Genomic DNA, 15,208 nt, shown 5'->3' on the forward strand with positions numbered 1-15,208 from the left:
TCCATACCTTGAACCTTTTGGGCTGTTTTCTCTGCTAATGTGACTTATATTACCAATCCCCACAGCTATCAAAGTTCTCTCAAAAGCATGTGATCTTTACATTCTATCTCTCACCACTGCTTTAATAGTATCTCTCATGAAACACCATATCCTACCTTGCCATACTTTTCCCATTTACTGGTTTTCTATCTCAAGTCATTCTCTAAAATGTTTCCAGAAGCTTGCAAAAACAGATGTAAATATTACAAGATAAATTATAAATGGGTGAAAAACTGACACAAAGGACCAAAAATAGGAGAAGAGTAATATATATTGAATCTGTTACCTGTTATCTCTTCCTTTCATGTACATGTGTGTGTGTGTGTGTGTGCATGCGCGCATATATATGTGTGTGTGTATATATATATATTTATTTATTTATTTATTCTTAAATTCAACTGCAGGCTCTCTTTAAGGATATAAATGCTAATGCTATGCTAAGTCACTTCAGTCGTGTCCGACTCTGTGCGACCCCATAGATGGCAGCCCACCAGGCTCCCCTGTCCCTGGGATTCTCCAGGCAAGATCACTGGAGTGGGTTGCCATTTTTCTTCTCCAGTGCGTGAAAGTGAAAAGTGAAAGTGAAGTCGCTCAGTTGTGTCCGACTCCTAGCGACCCCATGGACTGCAGCCTACGAGGCTCCTCTGTCCATGGGATTTTCCAGGCAAGAGTACTGGAGTGGAGTGCCACTGCCTTCTCCAAAGGATATAAACAGTGCTATGTATATACACGTAAATAAATTACATCCTTCCAAATACCCAGGAGATTCTGTAATCTAAGGACGATTTTAAAGCGTCCTCTTAAAAAAGCATATACCTTTGTATATGTGAAGTCACTCAGTGGTGTCCAACTCTTTGTGACCCCACGGACTGTAGCCTACCAGGCTCTTCCGTCTGTGGGATTTTCCAGGTAAGAGTACTGGAGTGGGGTGCCATTTCCTTCTCCAGAGGCTCTTCCCGACCCAGGGATCGAACCCAGGTCTCCCACATTGTAGGCAGACGCTTTACCGTCTGAGCCACCTCGTGTACCCACACATATGTGTGTATATTCCCAAATTTTTGAAATGGCAAACAAAAATGAAAAAAGGCACCAACATATAAAGGAATACGTTTTGTGGCACTTTAGATGTCAATAAAATAATCAAATTACATTTACTGTCAATGATAGTCTTAATGTTTTTCTCACTTTGAATAAATCTATACCATTTCCTTTTTGGTAGAGACTCTTGCCTGGAAAATTCCATGGATGGAGGAGCCTGGTGGGCTACAGGCCATAGGGTCGCAAAGAGTTGGACACGACTGAGCGACTTTTCCCGTACTAGGAGTGCTCAGGGGATAGGAAGAAATAATTCCATCTCTTTCTAGTGCCTGGAAGAAACTGGCAATGGACTCTGGTTAGTACGCAAAGAAATCACCTATGATCAATAACGTAAAGAACCCATCCTAGATATTTAGTTCACAGTTACCTGGATTTCCTTTCACTACTAAATATATTTAGGACACATCTGCTTTGGATTACAAACACAGATAAAACCTATGGAGACATTAAACTGCCAAAATCGTACTTGAAGGTTAGAACCACTTAATCCTTCAGACCTTTAAAACTGCAGCTGTAAATCAATAGCTTTTCTGGAAAATCAGGGTTGTCTTTTTCCTTTTTGACATAAGAGAAATGAAACATTGCTTTGAGGGAGGAGAAGCTAGAAAAGTGAATACAGTATTTTTACAAGTTGAGAAATTTGCTAACCAAAGGGTTCCTGAACTGAATCATCTTACAATGAAAACCACAATCCCCCTAATTTCCTCCATTCATTAAGACTGCTTTAAGACAACTTTAAGACTGCTATGACTCCAGAGCACATAATCTATCTCAAATGGTTTTATTAAACCCTTGCCCCACAAAAATAATACAAGAGTAAGGTTTTATTACTATCACCACTAGAAATATATCATACCCATATGATAGCAAAAATGTAATGCTAGATATTATTTCAACTATACCTCTATATGTTGTTTGACTAACTAGTCAGTACATGGCTTGTTGACATGGAGATATACACTAACCCTAATAACCAAAGAAACTAGGTAACTAGGAGAGCTGAGAGAGAATACAGTCTCATCAACAGTGAGCAATTTTATAATCAATCCATCCATCTACAATTACTCAGAAAAAGAATACTCCGACACGTACACTGAGTACCAGGAGCTCCTCGCCTAGGTAGTAAATCAGTATTATAAAAATAATCTGGGCTGCCTGGAAAAATAAGATGCTATCTCATCTGTCTTATCCCCAGGAAGCTCAGTACGCTTTACTCTATGGCTCCATGGATGAGAAAAGGCAATACCATTCACCACGATCTAATCCTTAATAAAATCAAGCCATGGTGAATCTTCTCCCCAGTCAACACAAATACAGTTTTAAGCCACACAGCCAGGTTTAACACTGGTATGTCCACAAAAGGATATGAAAACCTTTGAAGACTCTCAAACTAGCCTCTGATGACCCCTGAACTACAACATATTCTGTATTTTCCCTCCTGTTTTTAATAACCCCAACCTGAAAAGGCCTCATCTCTTAATACTTTTTTACTCCCATTTAATATCCATATATAATCAATTAAATTTATTGCTAATTCTAATCACTGCCACATGTTTTTCATGGTTCCTTGCCCTTAACAGAAACCATAACTTACTAATTTAGTAACAAGTAACTACAGTGACCATAAGCAAAACAGAATGGTTAGGAATTTTAAACAAGTAATTAACTCAACACTTACTACACTAACAAAGGAAACTCTTAATACAAACAAGTGGCATTTTGCCAGTTAAATGTTTATATTTTAAACAGCTGAAACTGCAAAGAACTTTCAAGGTAATACTTAGATATTTGAGAATCATTTATGCTAAAGAGCTGAACCAGTCAAAAGGAGATAAAGAAAAATACTGACACAATGTAGAAATAAATGGGTTTAAGTTGGAGAACTCATCATAAACTTACATAAACAAAACATATGTGCAAAAACAAACGGAGATGCTTGTTAAAAGCAGCAAGTAATACTGCATTGCTTTTTGCTCATGAACAGCAAAAAGTAATCAATCAATTTTCAATCAACTCTCTCAATCAACTATACTAAAGGAGAAAATAGTGTTATCACATGATGTATCAAGAACTTATTTACCTTTCAAATATGTCATAATAGTGTTTTTAAAAAGAAGTTGTCTTTATGCCAACATTAAATTTTTTTTTTCTTCACTTATTAAACAGATTTTGACTGAGTACCTACTGTCAGATACCAACATATACTTTGTATAAATAGTAGCAAACCAAAAACCTGTTTGTGAAGCTTAAAATCAAACAGATAATCACACACAAATTACAAGCTGTACTAAGCACTATAAAATAACAAGGTGATCTTAAACAGTGTTAACAAAGAATCTAAGTTTAGACTGGTGTATCAGAGAAGGCCTCTTAAGGTGACAGTGAAGCTTTAGGGAGGAAAGGAGGAAAGATGACATAGAACACGTTTTGGCTAAAAGAACAGTCCAAGCCAAAGCCTGGAGGACAGAGCAAGAAAGGATGACAACCTGAGGGTCTGAAAGGAGGCAGATGGGACTCAAAAAGTGAGGGGAAGTAGCATATGAAGCCAGAAGGGAGCAAAAGCAAAATGGAATCACCTTAAAAAAAAGTGGAAATGCCTTAGGGATTTGGGACAAGTGAGTAACTGAAACAGATTTCCATTTTAAGAATGTCATTCTGACTACAAGACATAAAATCAGAGAAAGGCAAGAATGTATGCAGAAAGTTGGTGAAGAAGCAACTGCAGTACTTTTCAGAGTTGAGTATGTTATCTTAGGCTAGAGTTGTGGCAACAGAGATAGTGAAAGAAAAGATAAATTCAAGATATATTTAGAAAGTAATGGTCAGAATGTAGAGGGTGAGGGAAAGAAATGACTGAGGCTCCTAAAGTGAAGAACTAGAATGAGAAATAACATTTATTAAAATGAGGATGACTAATAAATTTGAGAGGTCAAGTAATGAGGAGGTTAAGCTTGTGATCTGTTGAGACTGGGAGGCTGTGAGAACGCAAGTAGAGATAACATTTAAGGCAAAGGCCCACATCAGTCTAGAGCTAAGAAGAGCTCTACTACCTAGGGAAAAGGGAGGAGATGGGAAGAGGACACAAATCCAAAGAACTCCAACGATGAGTCTGATAGAAGAGCTGAACTGAAAGTAAATGAGAATGGGTGCTTCAAGGAAGGAAAACAAAGCTCAACTAGACCTCATGAGGCTGAAAGGTCCAGTAAGATTTTCAGGTCTAGCTGATAGGTAAGGAAGAAGTGAAGGGTTGGAGAGAGTGGGCCCTTTGAATATACGCGAGCCTAGGAAAAATGTCAACCTGGAATCCAAAACTCAATATAGACAGATCATTCTTTTAAAATAACATAAACATCCTTTATCATTTTTCCCCTCATGTCATTTCTTTTAATAAGCCACTAAAGCATATTCTTACCATGACATAGTCAACCCTAAAGACACAGTGACACAGCAAAAATCAACCACTATGGTTCAGATAATGCCGTACCAGAACAGGGTGTGCTCTGCAGTTTCATATTTTTTAATTGAAGTTTCTAAACAAACAAACAAACAAAAATCTATTTGCTGTGCAATACTGAAGCCAATGTTACAAAGACAGAATTTAGATTAGAAAATTAAAATGGTTTTCCTGAAAAGATAATTTTCATACAACTTTCCCCCCAAAATGTTAAAACTAATTCATCTAACATTTGTCTGTCTACTGTATTTTCCAGGTACATCAATCTTATGACTCTGCCCACTTTTTTCCTCATCAAAGGGTCACAGGTAAATGCTGATATGTTCTAGGGCAATTCCATGATTTGTACTAAGACACAAATCAACGAGGCCTGCCTTCTTTCAGGTTTTCAGCCACTCTAATACTCCTTAGGGGCTCACCTCGTGTTGGCCTTATGAGCAGTGGAAACAGCACCAGATTCTGAATTGGAAAAACGACTTTTAATCCTTACTCTGCTTCACTGCTATGTGTGTAACCTTACACAACCCACTTGGTTTCTTTAATAAACCAAATAAGCTTCTGTTTACGCACCAGTAAATTAGAGAAAACTTAATTCACAAGGTTGTTTAGTGATTAAATGTGATAATAAGTATTAACTGAATCTAATCCAACATTTTAAATCACTTCTGTGAACTGAAATACCAAGTTATAGGCCATTCTTATTTCTGCTGAATATAAGCCAAGCAATTCCACTCAAAATTTATGTACTAATTACAGATCAAAATTTTGGAGCATGAATCATTAAAATTAGTATCCTTCTTCATATTTAATAGCATAGCATTCTACAACTGAAATAGACGGTGTAGTTAACCACAGTTCACACTCCTTTCCTAAAAACCTCACAAACATGACAGAAAAGGAATTTTTAAGATATAAAAAGCCATGAGCCCACAAAAATTGAGAGAATGGGTGAAAAGACAATAGCAACAAAAATTTGGAAGCTGGAAAGCAGATGGTTGAGTGACAAATGACTTAGCAAACACTAGGAAATCAAATCTTTAGCAAACAGTGGGGAAAGCCAAGAACAAACCCAATTTAAACTGTAAAATCCCCAAAAGACTCAGGAATTGGCAGTACCACATACATCTGAAGTGGGATGTGGGGGAGAGAGAGTGCTAAAATAAGAAAGATTGTTTTAAAGTCTGTTTAAGAAGCAACCAGCCCCACAGATACCAACCACCCCTCCCCAAACCCAACAAAAAACTGAAAATATATTGTCTAGTGAATATAAAACACAAGATCCTGGGACTGAGAAAACGAGGCACAGCAATATGCAGGACAGCATACCGAAAACAAGCTGACCAAGTGAAGGAACCCATACGGAGGTGCCCGGACAGGTTACCAGAGTGAAGCTAACAAAACCTCTCAGAATTTCAAATCAGCATTTTACTCCCCTACTCACACACAACCACCATCTAAGGAAAGGCTGTAACACAAAAGATAAAGACCAAACAAATAAAAACTAAGAGAGTAAAAAATGGAGGACACAGATCACACATGGAGAAGAAACCTAAATGAATAAAAAAAAAAAAAAACTAACACTTATACTCAGCTAAGAGAAAGTATGATTGCTACTAGAACAGGATAGATACTATTCAAAAGGACCAAAGACAAAAGCTCTTGGAAATTTAATATATGATAATTTATGATTATAGATGAAAACTCAACAGCAGTAGAGCAAAAAGAAAAAGATGGAAAATAGGAAAGAAAATATCAGAAAATCAGAAGACTGGTCAAGAAGGTCTATTATCCCAATAAAAGGAATTCGAGAAAGAAAAGAGAAATCGGAAAGAAATAATCAACAACCTCATTCAAGAAAAAGTCCCAAAACTAAAAGGCGTTTCCAGACTGAAGGGCACACCAAGCATTCAGCACCCTGAATGAAAAGAAATCCACATAAGGAACCCTCACTGTTAAATTTCAGAATGCTAAAAACAGATACACTCTTGAAAGCTTTCAGATATTTAAAAAATGAGAGAAGGGAAGAAAAGAGAATAAACAAGAGGACAGGGGTAAAAAGGAAAAACAAAACACACACAAGCCACATGTAATATATGTAAGCCATCAGCAAGGCTTCAAACTTCCCAAAAGCAGCATGGAAGCTAGAAAGCTATGGAGCAAAATGATAAAATAATACACTTTCCAATCCAATATCCTTTACCTAACTGTATAAGGGTAATATAAAGCCATTTAAAAATATGGAGCAAGCCAAGAAAAAATATGACATGGGTCACTGGAAAAGAGAGATCCAACCACAGAACCCCACAATATTAGGGAAGATCAGAGAAATATGAGAGACTTCCTCAGAAAGATAAAAGTGGTAACAATACCTGATATGTCTGAACATCTCCAGGGACACTTGATGAAACGCTGAGTCAGTGATTACTACAGAGAAAACTAAAGCGGCAGTGAGGCGTGGAGACAGTGAATTCCAGCCAGATCAGCCTATGGAAAAGCTAACAGTCAACAAGTCACATTGAGAACTGCTTATCAGCTCTTTAGTCTCCTACATTCAAGTACACCCAAAAGATCAAGAATTGCCAGACATCTGAGAGGCTCTATCACAAAATGTTAAGCCCAAAACCCACAAAAATGGGAAGAAAGGCAGCCTGGAGGAAACAGATGATGATGGATGAAAACATGGGGTAAGGGAACCCACTACTAACATTAGTACATGTTAAACAATATACAGAAATACATATACAAGTATACCATACATACTAGATGGCTGGGATCGGAGGAGGAAGGCAAGTGCAGGACATTAGACAGGCTAGGAAAAGTTATACTTTATAAGAAAACTGAATAATCAACAGTGATGCAATCATAACTATTAAGATGAAGGGGGGACCAGGAGGAAGGAGGACCAGCTGAGTAGATCATGACAAAGTGAATCTTCATTTTCTACCCAGGAAGTTACTAAAGCCAAAAACAAAAGCTAGGAGTATTTTTACCTAACACATACTTATACAAAGCAAACCTAAAGGAAGTCAACTTTGAATATTCATTGGAAGGACTAATGCTGAAGCTCCAAGATTCTGGCCACCTGATGCAAAGAGCCGACTCATTGGAAAAGACCCTGATGCTGGGAAAAATCGAAGACAAAAGGAAAAAAGGGCAGCAGAGGATGAGATGGTTAGACAGCATCACTGACTCAATGGGCCTTAATTTGAGCAAACTCTGGGAGACAGTGAAGGACAGGGAAGTCTGACATGCTACAGTTCATGGGGTTGCAAAGAGTTGGACACAACTTAGCAACTGAACAGTAATATAGAGCATATGAGTTAGAGACATTTCAAAGGACTTTCCAAATTCGTTTCATTCTTACAAAATCCTACGCGGTAGATACTATTCTCACCACTTTCTAAAGTGAGCAAACCGAGGAACAGAGAGGTTAAGCAGCTGGTGAACAACAGAGGGTGGCTCAACCCAAGCAGTCCACGCTCCTAACCACCTGGCTGCGTTGCACGTCAAGTAGTAATACAGGCGGTTATTTAGAGACTAGGAGATAAATATCACAATCATCATCTACAAGATGTGAAAGTGATTGCTTCAGGGAAATAGAGAGGGCAGGAAGCTTTTCTTTGTTTTGATAAGCACATAAACTATTTGGCTCTTTAAACTGGGCAGGTACAACATAAATAAAAATTAGATCTTATAACTTAGTATTTCACAGTTAAAGTATTTTATCTGATGCAACCATCCTAAGAAGCTGGCAAAAATGAGTATGACTCCTATTTGATAAGAAAGCTCAAATTCCTCATTAATAAATATTTGAGGAACTACTCTATATACAGGTACTCTATTTAGAAGATAAATATCAATTTACCTTAAGGTATGAAATTTCTTTTCATTCTGTTGCATTAAATTATATGATCCTGCATCTCCAACAGTTATGCTTAAGGTGAGAGACAATACAAGTTTTAAATCATCCAAAAGGCAGAGAAAGGTCTGCTCATTAATTCTTTCAAAAAACACTTAGCTCTTGCCCTGGAAGAATTCACGGTCTTGTGGGGAAAATGGGTAAATGTAATTTTAATTGAACGTGCACAGTGCCTTGAATAGAAGAACACTAAAAAGGGCTAAGGCAAACATTTCTTGAAGAGAATGCTACAGAGGGAACATCTGAGCTGAGTCTTGAAGGATGAATGGAAGTTTGACCAATTTCACAGAAGAGGCTGTATTAACAATCACAAAACACTGAAAACATCAGTGTGAAATACCTGCATCTTCCCTGTGCTGTAACAGTAAGTTCACATTAAAGGCTAACCTAAGACATGATGTGTTTTGTTTGCTAGCCACCCAGTTGTGTCCAACTCTTCGCAATCCCGTGGATTATAGCCCACCAGACTCCTAGTCCATGGAATTCTCTAGGCAAGAATATGGGAGTGGGTAGCCATTCACTTCTCCAGGGGGGTCTTCCCAACCCAGGGACCAAACTCAGGAATCTGAGCCACCAGGGAAGCCCAACATAAGACATTAAGACCTTTTTAAGGAGAATGATTTTTTAAAAAAAAGATCACACATAATCTTAAGGCCTGATCCATGTTTCTAATCTTTATAGTCTCTGCCAGTAGCCAACACCAGTAGACACATGTGTTACCAACATTTTAAAATTTACCCTGTGTCAATATTATTTCAAAAGATGAAAAAAGAACAGCCAATCTTCATTTATCCTACCACCTAAAAGTTTTATTGCTAATGTGTTTTCTAAGTCACAATACTGACATTACAATGTATCCTTTTCTCCCATGAGATCCATAGGTGAAGCCCAGAAGACACAAACAACACAGAAACTAACATGGGAAGAAAAAAGTAAAAACAATTTTTTAAATCATTATCACTTAACAATTTTTTCCCAAACTACAGTGATAATCCGCAGTAAAATGCCAAGAAAATAATACACAAATTTACCAGATCTGACCTTTACAGCTATTTTAGGGGTCATTTTGATATTACAGAATTTCAAACCTTTCTACATAATTTGCCCCTCATTAGTCCTCACCTCAGTTGCTATATGGAAAAATTTTGTTCTACTATCTTAAACTGGGACTCTAGCTCTACAGTTAAAAACCAAGTTGTAAGTAGCGACATCTGACTTTAATCATCTGGAACACCATGTTATGGAAAGCTCTATCATGCCCTACCACCAGGAGGAGAAAACAAAAAGGAAAAAGTCATGCCAGGAGACCACAATGGTAATTAGTAAAAATCATGGCAGGTTTGAATTCAAAGTATGTGGTTTTCATTTGTGTATCCACCCATCTTTTACTTCTCTAAATTTAGCATCCACATAATATACCTGTTCTTATAGGGGTTTTACTCAGATCACAGTCACTAGATTTAGAAAACCTGAATATCTGAGGTAAGTTAATTATTTAAAATTATAGATGTGTATTAGCATGATTTGATAAATTTAAAGGTTTAGCAACAATTATAATACAACTATTAAGGAAACCACCTCCTAGAAGAGGTCTCTCTTTAAAGTTAGAGCCTTGTATACATGATACAGAATACATGTGGCTAGATAACAAGATTCTATATATGACTTAGAAAAATAAGAATCTTCAAAGGCAAGAATTTAAATTATTTCAATTAACTATGCCTTTACCTTATATCTTTTAAGTAATTTAAAAAAAAAAGAAGGCCTCACTGAAACATTTGGCCTTTGTTTTTCTAAAATGGCAATTCTTTTGAAATATGCTAAATTTTTCCAAAGTGAAAACCACAGACATACATTTAGAATGTAAATGTTCCAACTGGCTTAATAAAAGTTCAATCACAAAAATCTCCAATACTAAAATATTTAAGTATCTTTCACATTTATTCAAAGTTCCACAGTGAAAATGAATAGCCTCTGTCAAAACTCCTTGATCAAAACTATTACTTTGATCAAGGTTAGTAAGGCAAATCTGTGAAAAGAACATTCCTTTAAAAATCAACTTAATTTAAAGCCGTGTAGTATCATGAGAGGTTTCACAACTCTTCTAGCTAGCCAGCTTCAAAGACACAATTTGATTCAATAAATGTGATCACCATATTATTACCAATCCTATTAAGAAAACAATGGTCTAGTAATGTATTTTAGGCTTTCTGTATTTCTCTGGTTAGAGAAGAGAACAAGTAGAGTAGATTAGCAGAACACAGGCAGTTTCATGTCTCTATAAATTCAACCCTCCAAGACATTCTCTTTCTTTACTCTTTAAAACAGCTACCATCTTGATCTACTATGCAAAAGGAAAAACATACTGCCTACTACTGTCAAAGATAAATTGGGCTGTTTTTAAGAGTGTATGCCCCTCCTCCCCCATAAAACATTTTTTACCATTCCCATTTCTTTACTGTTCAGATAAAACGACCATTAAGTAAGTACACAAAAGTCAGTCAGTTAGTTTGAGAGCAACCTGTATAACCCAGCTTAGGTCACCTTTCCTATAATATCTGACTAGGAAAAGCAGTAACATGATCTTTTTCAGACTAATAGCAAACACAGTAGAACTTTGGGTCATCCAGTCCAGTGAAGGAGAAACAAATGGAACCAAAACCTCCCCTTCTGCCCCCAAGAGATGATCATAACGATTTTAGTAAGTCAAAAGAAGAGACGAAATATTAAGCTGGGTTGGCAAAAATTAAGCTTCTGTTCATAATTAATTCTAAAAAACCATCTCATAAATAACAAAACCGCTTGGGGCTCCCATACCTACTCTTAATGTTCAAAAACCATTCTGTCAAGTATTGTTTACGTTTTACTTAGACCATTTCCTAAGCAGTTTGAAACCATTCCATCACACTCCTGCTCTAGAAAACTTACCAGAAAAATGCTCGTTCACCTCTAAAGAGGAAAAAAGTAGATAATGCTTTTAGACTAACCCTGTGCATATGCAGTGACTAAAAAGAGGAACTCTGCATCTGTTGAATGCCTGCAGAAACACGGCATGAGCTTACCTCTCGTCCTCGCCATCCACCAGGGGTGTCGTCAGCGGTAGCACCTTCAACGGGAAAAGAGAAGCAGAGGCTGCAAGGCTGCTGCTACTGCCATCTGAAACTGCTGACACTCCCCCACTGTCACCACTGATGGTCTGAGGTAAGCCAACTAAGGAGGGTTCCGCTGGGCGCCTGGCATCTTCGATTTGGCTTCCAATTGCCTGAGCTAATGATTGTGCGGAGAACTGAACAGAACTGAGCGGTAGCTGTTGTGCCAAAGGCAAATTTATATTAGATGCTAGCAAGGGAGGCTGACTGACACTTTGAACCAAATTACCATTCTGAGTGACAGGGGCTTGTGCTATATTCTGTGACGGGACCAAGTTTGTCGGGGCAGAAGGCAGTCCAGAAGGACCAGCTGAACTAACCTGATTCGTAACAGAAATACTACTAGCAGAGGGCAAAGGACTAACTGCAGGCAACTGCTTCGAAACCACTCCTGGAGCTACCGACTCGACCCCCTGTGGCTGGGGAGGCACAGGTAATAGGGTACTCTGAGGTGCAATGACCAGTTGTTGAGGAAGGCCTGAAGCGCTGGGCTGAACTCCCTGATGAAGGATCGCAGCTGGAGCAGGTGGCACTATCTGTGAAGACGGAGGAGCACCTTGCTGGATAACTGAAGGTGTGACTTGGGTGGAGGGCTGCTGCAGTGCCGATGGTAGACTTGTCTGTTGACCAATAGTTGCGATTTGACTGCCAGGAGGTACAGCGGCTACTGTCGTGTGAGCCTTGCCAACAGGTTGGCCAGCTGCCCCCGCAGGTTGTGCTTGCACTGCCGCGGGCTGCACTGGGAGCTGGATGCTCTGTGGCTGAGCCATAGGAATCACCGTGGCTCCAACAGCCACCCCTGCAGAAGTGGGCTGTCCAGAGGATACCGCTGTTTGGAGAAGCGGTGAGGGCTGAACATACTCGGAGGCTGGGTTCGGAGCCACTGATGTACCATGGCTTGGGGCCATCGGAGGGCCCACAGCTGGCGCCGGCTGGCTATATTGTACCTGTTGGGGTGGCGCCCCTGGCAGGGGAGCTTGCACTGGGGGAGCCGCCTGGGAATACGGCAGTTGGGGTTGAGCCAGGCTGGCGACGGAAGGCTGCTGACCTAAAGCCGAAGTGACGCCCACCACGCCAACAGGTGACGGCTGAATACCGGCTTGCAGAGGTACTGGTTGAAGACCTGGCTTCGGCTGATAGCCCAGTTCTTGAGACGGTAACTGTACCTGCGAGATCTGCGACTGAGAAATACTCTGAGGCATGCTAACTGCTGAAATGCCCTGTGGAGCGGCGCTACTGAAGTCCATCTGCGGAAGGGCCACCCCTGGAAGGGTCGGGGGCACCGGCGGGGCTGCCAGGGTGCCCATCTCTCCGCTGCCCACACTCTCCGTGTAGTGACTCAGTGTGCTGACGCTGCTGCTCACAGAGCTCCCACTCGTGCTCTCCCTCTCAGAAGTCGCTTCGGTCGGGTTTTGTCTTACACTTTCCACCACCTTATTTACGACCACCCCTTCGGTGGCGGGTACAGCGGCGTTTTCTTTTTCATAGAACTCAGTGCAAGTCCATCGACCTTTTTTGAAAGGCTCAGAAGTAGAATCCAACTTCACGACTCTGAACCTGGACGTGTTAACGGTTGGCTGTTGCTGCTGACTCGAAACGGACCCCACTGTCATGCCCGCTGCTGCATTGGCAGCGCTGTTAAAGGCCGCGGAGGAAGCAATCGTACCATTGCCCATGCCACTCAAGATATTCACATTAACCCCGCTGCTCACTGCAGGCCCGACACTCACACTAGCAGCACTGGGGATACTGCTCACACTTATATTAGCGTTACCAAGCATGCTGCTGGTCACAGGAGGATTAAAACTACCCACAGCAGTGACGTTAACGTTATTCATCGTATTGGTGCCCGTAACAGAATTTATACCTAGGCTGCCGGTAGTACTCGGAGCACGGACACTAGTCATGACAGATGCCGGCGAGCCACTCGATGATACAGCAGAAGTTGGTGCAACTGGCATAACACCGTCAGAGCTTCCCGCGGCCGAGAGTTTTCTGGACACTGGGCTTGAGGGCGGCCCTCCAGGGATGGATGTACTGGCCACCCCGGCATGGGATGGATGGTGGTGCCCGTGGTGCAGGTGGTGGCCATGAATGGGATGGTGGTGATGGAGGGGGTGTGGATGAGCATTCCCATTGATCACAACGTTCTGTTGTGGAAGGTGAGGCAAATGAGGCTGAGGAAGGTGGGGCTGGTTGGGAGAGACCGCCCCAGGTGTCTCGGCTTCCTGGAAGTTATTCAGAGTCTCTTCCGAGGAGCTGCGTTCAGGCTCCCCTAAGTCCGTAGCCCTGGAAAGCGACACATCAAGGATCTCGGAAGACGACAGATCTTCCGTGTGAGACTCATCCAAGTCGTCGTAGCTCTCCGTGTCCTCTGCGATGCTGTTGTTCGAGCTGATGCTAGCAGAGATCTGAGCCGGGGTCACGCTCGTTATCTGGAAGCCACTTTTCTTTTTCATCTGCGTTCCGCCTGGCGCAAGAGGCTGTGCCTGCAGCTGAGCCTGCGAAAGGAGGTTCAGGCTTTGTGGAGGCGGAGGCTGTGGTCCCGACAGAGAAGATGCTGCAGGAGGCGGCGGCTGGAGCAGCGACGGAGGCGGAAAATCCTCGGCAGATGGGGCACTACTACCGACGCCGGTACCTGCTGCACCGAGAGCTGAGGCGCTGCCCCCGCCGCTGCCCCTTCGAGGGAACATTGCCGGGTGCGCCATCTTCCTAGCACTCATGTCTGCAGCGGCCGCGGCCGCCGTGGACTCGGGCGGCTGGTGCATTGTGTTGGGTACCGGGGCGGGGGGCGGAGAAGGCGAGTGCAATTTCCTTCTGCACCGTAATCTTTGTATTCAAGACGCCGAGGAGGAAAACGGGACCTGACGCTCCGCCCGGCGCGATTCCCCCACCTCCTCCTCCTCCTCCTCCTCAGCCGCAGGCGCCGGCCGTTCCTGCCTTCGAGGGCGAGCTTCGGAAAGGGAGGATGGACGAGGGTGAACGGGGCGGCCGAGGACCCGAAGGGGGGACCCCTTCAGTCCTTCGCCATCCACTTTCCCCTCTGGCCTCACACCCCCTTTATACTCCGCTTCACGTGGGGTGCGGGGCGGGAGGGAGGGGGTGGGCAGGGGAGCAGGGAGGCGAGGGGAGGGGGGTGGGAAAAGCCAAGAAATGCCCACCTTCTCCGGACAACTCCGGAGCCACCTCCGCCCCTCCTCCCGTCGGCGGCGGCGGCGGCCGCTGCAAAAAGCCTCCCGGTCGCCCTGCACGAAGGCGGCGCCGAGCGAGTGTCGCCTTCCCCTCGCCGCCCCCCAGTGCCGCCGCGGCTGCCGGCGGCGAGCCCCGAGCTCAGTCAGTGTCGCTCAAACCTCCGCTCCCGGCCCCGCCGGCCCGGCTCGGGCCTCCTCCCCCCACGGCCCCGCGGACCCTTTCAAACCCCCTGGGCTCGCGGCGGCTGCTGCTGCTCCTTGAGGAAACGCTGGCCGCGGCTGGGGCCGGCGCGGCGAGGCTCGGGCGGCGGGGCGCCCGGTACGGTGAGCCCAGCAACGGGGCGCGGGCGGACGCGCA

At 42.6% G+C, this 15,208-nt stretch overlaps 1 protein-coding gene across 9 annotated transcripts in view; it reads right to left on the minus strand.

The window, feature by feature from the left end:
- TSC22D1 (TSC22 domain family member 1) overlaps window positions 1-14,853 on the minus strand; it is a 123,393-nt gene extending 108,540 nt beyond the window's left edge. For 2 of the 9 annotated variants that reach the window (XR_011569676.1, XM_070800043.1), the window contains exon 1: window positions 11,573-14,771. Coding sequence is in view for 7 of the 9 variants with exons in the window: in XM_070800043.1 (XP_070656144.1) it covers window positions 11,573-14,427 (2,855 nt within the window). In the remaining 2 variants the exon portion in view is untranslated. Of the gene's footprint in view, window positions 1-11,572; window positions 14,774-14,820 lie in introns of those variants that run through there. The other 7 variants (XM_070800041.1, XM_070800042.1, XM_070800046.1 and 4 more) reach the window with 6 other exon arrangements.
- Window positions 14,854-15,208: the final 355 nt, after the last annotated feature.

Source organism: Bos indicus, chromosome 12, assembly GCF_029378745.1.
Source record: "Bos indicus isolate NIAB-ARS_2022 breed Sahiwal x Tharparkar chromosome 12, NIAB-ARS_B.indTharparkar_mat_pri_1.0, whole genome shotgun sequence".
Lineage (NCBI taxonomy): Eukaryota > Metazoa > Chordata > Mammalia > Artiodactyla > Bovidae > Bos > Bos indicus.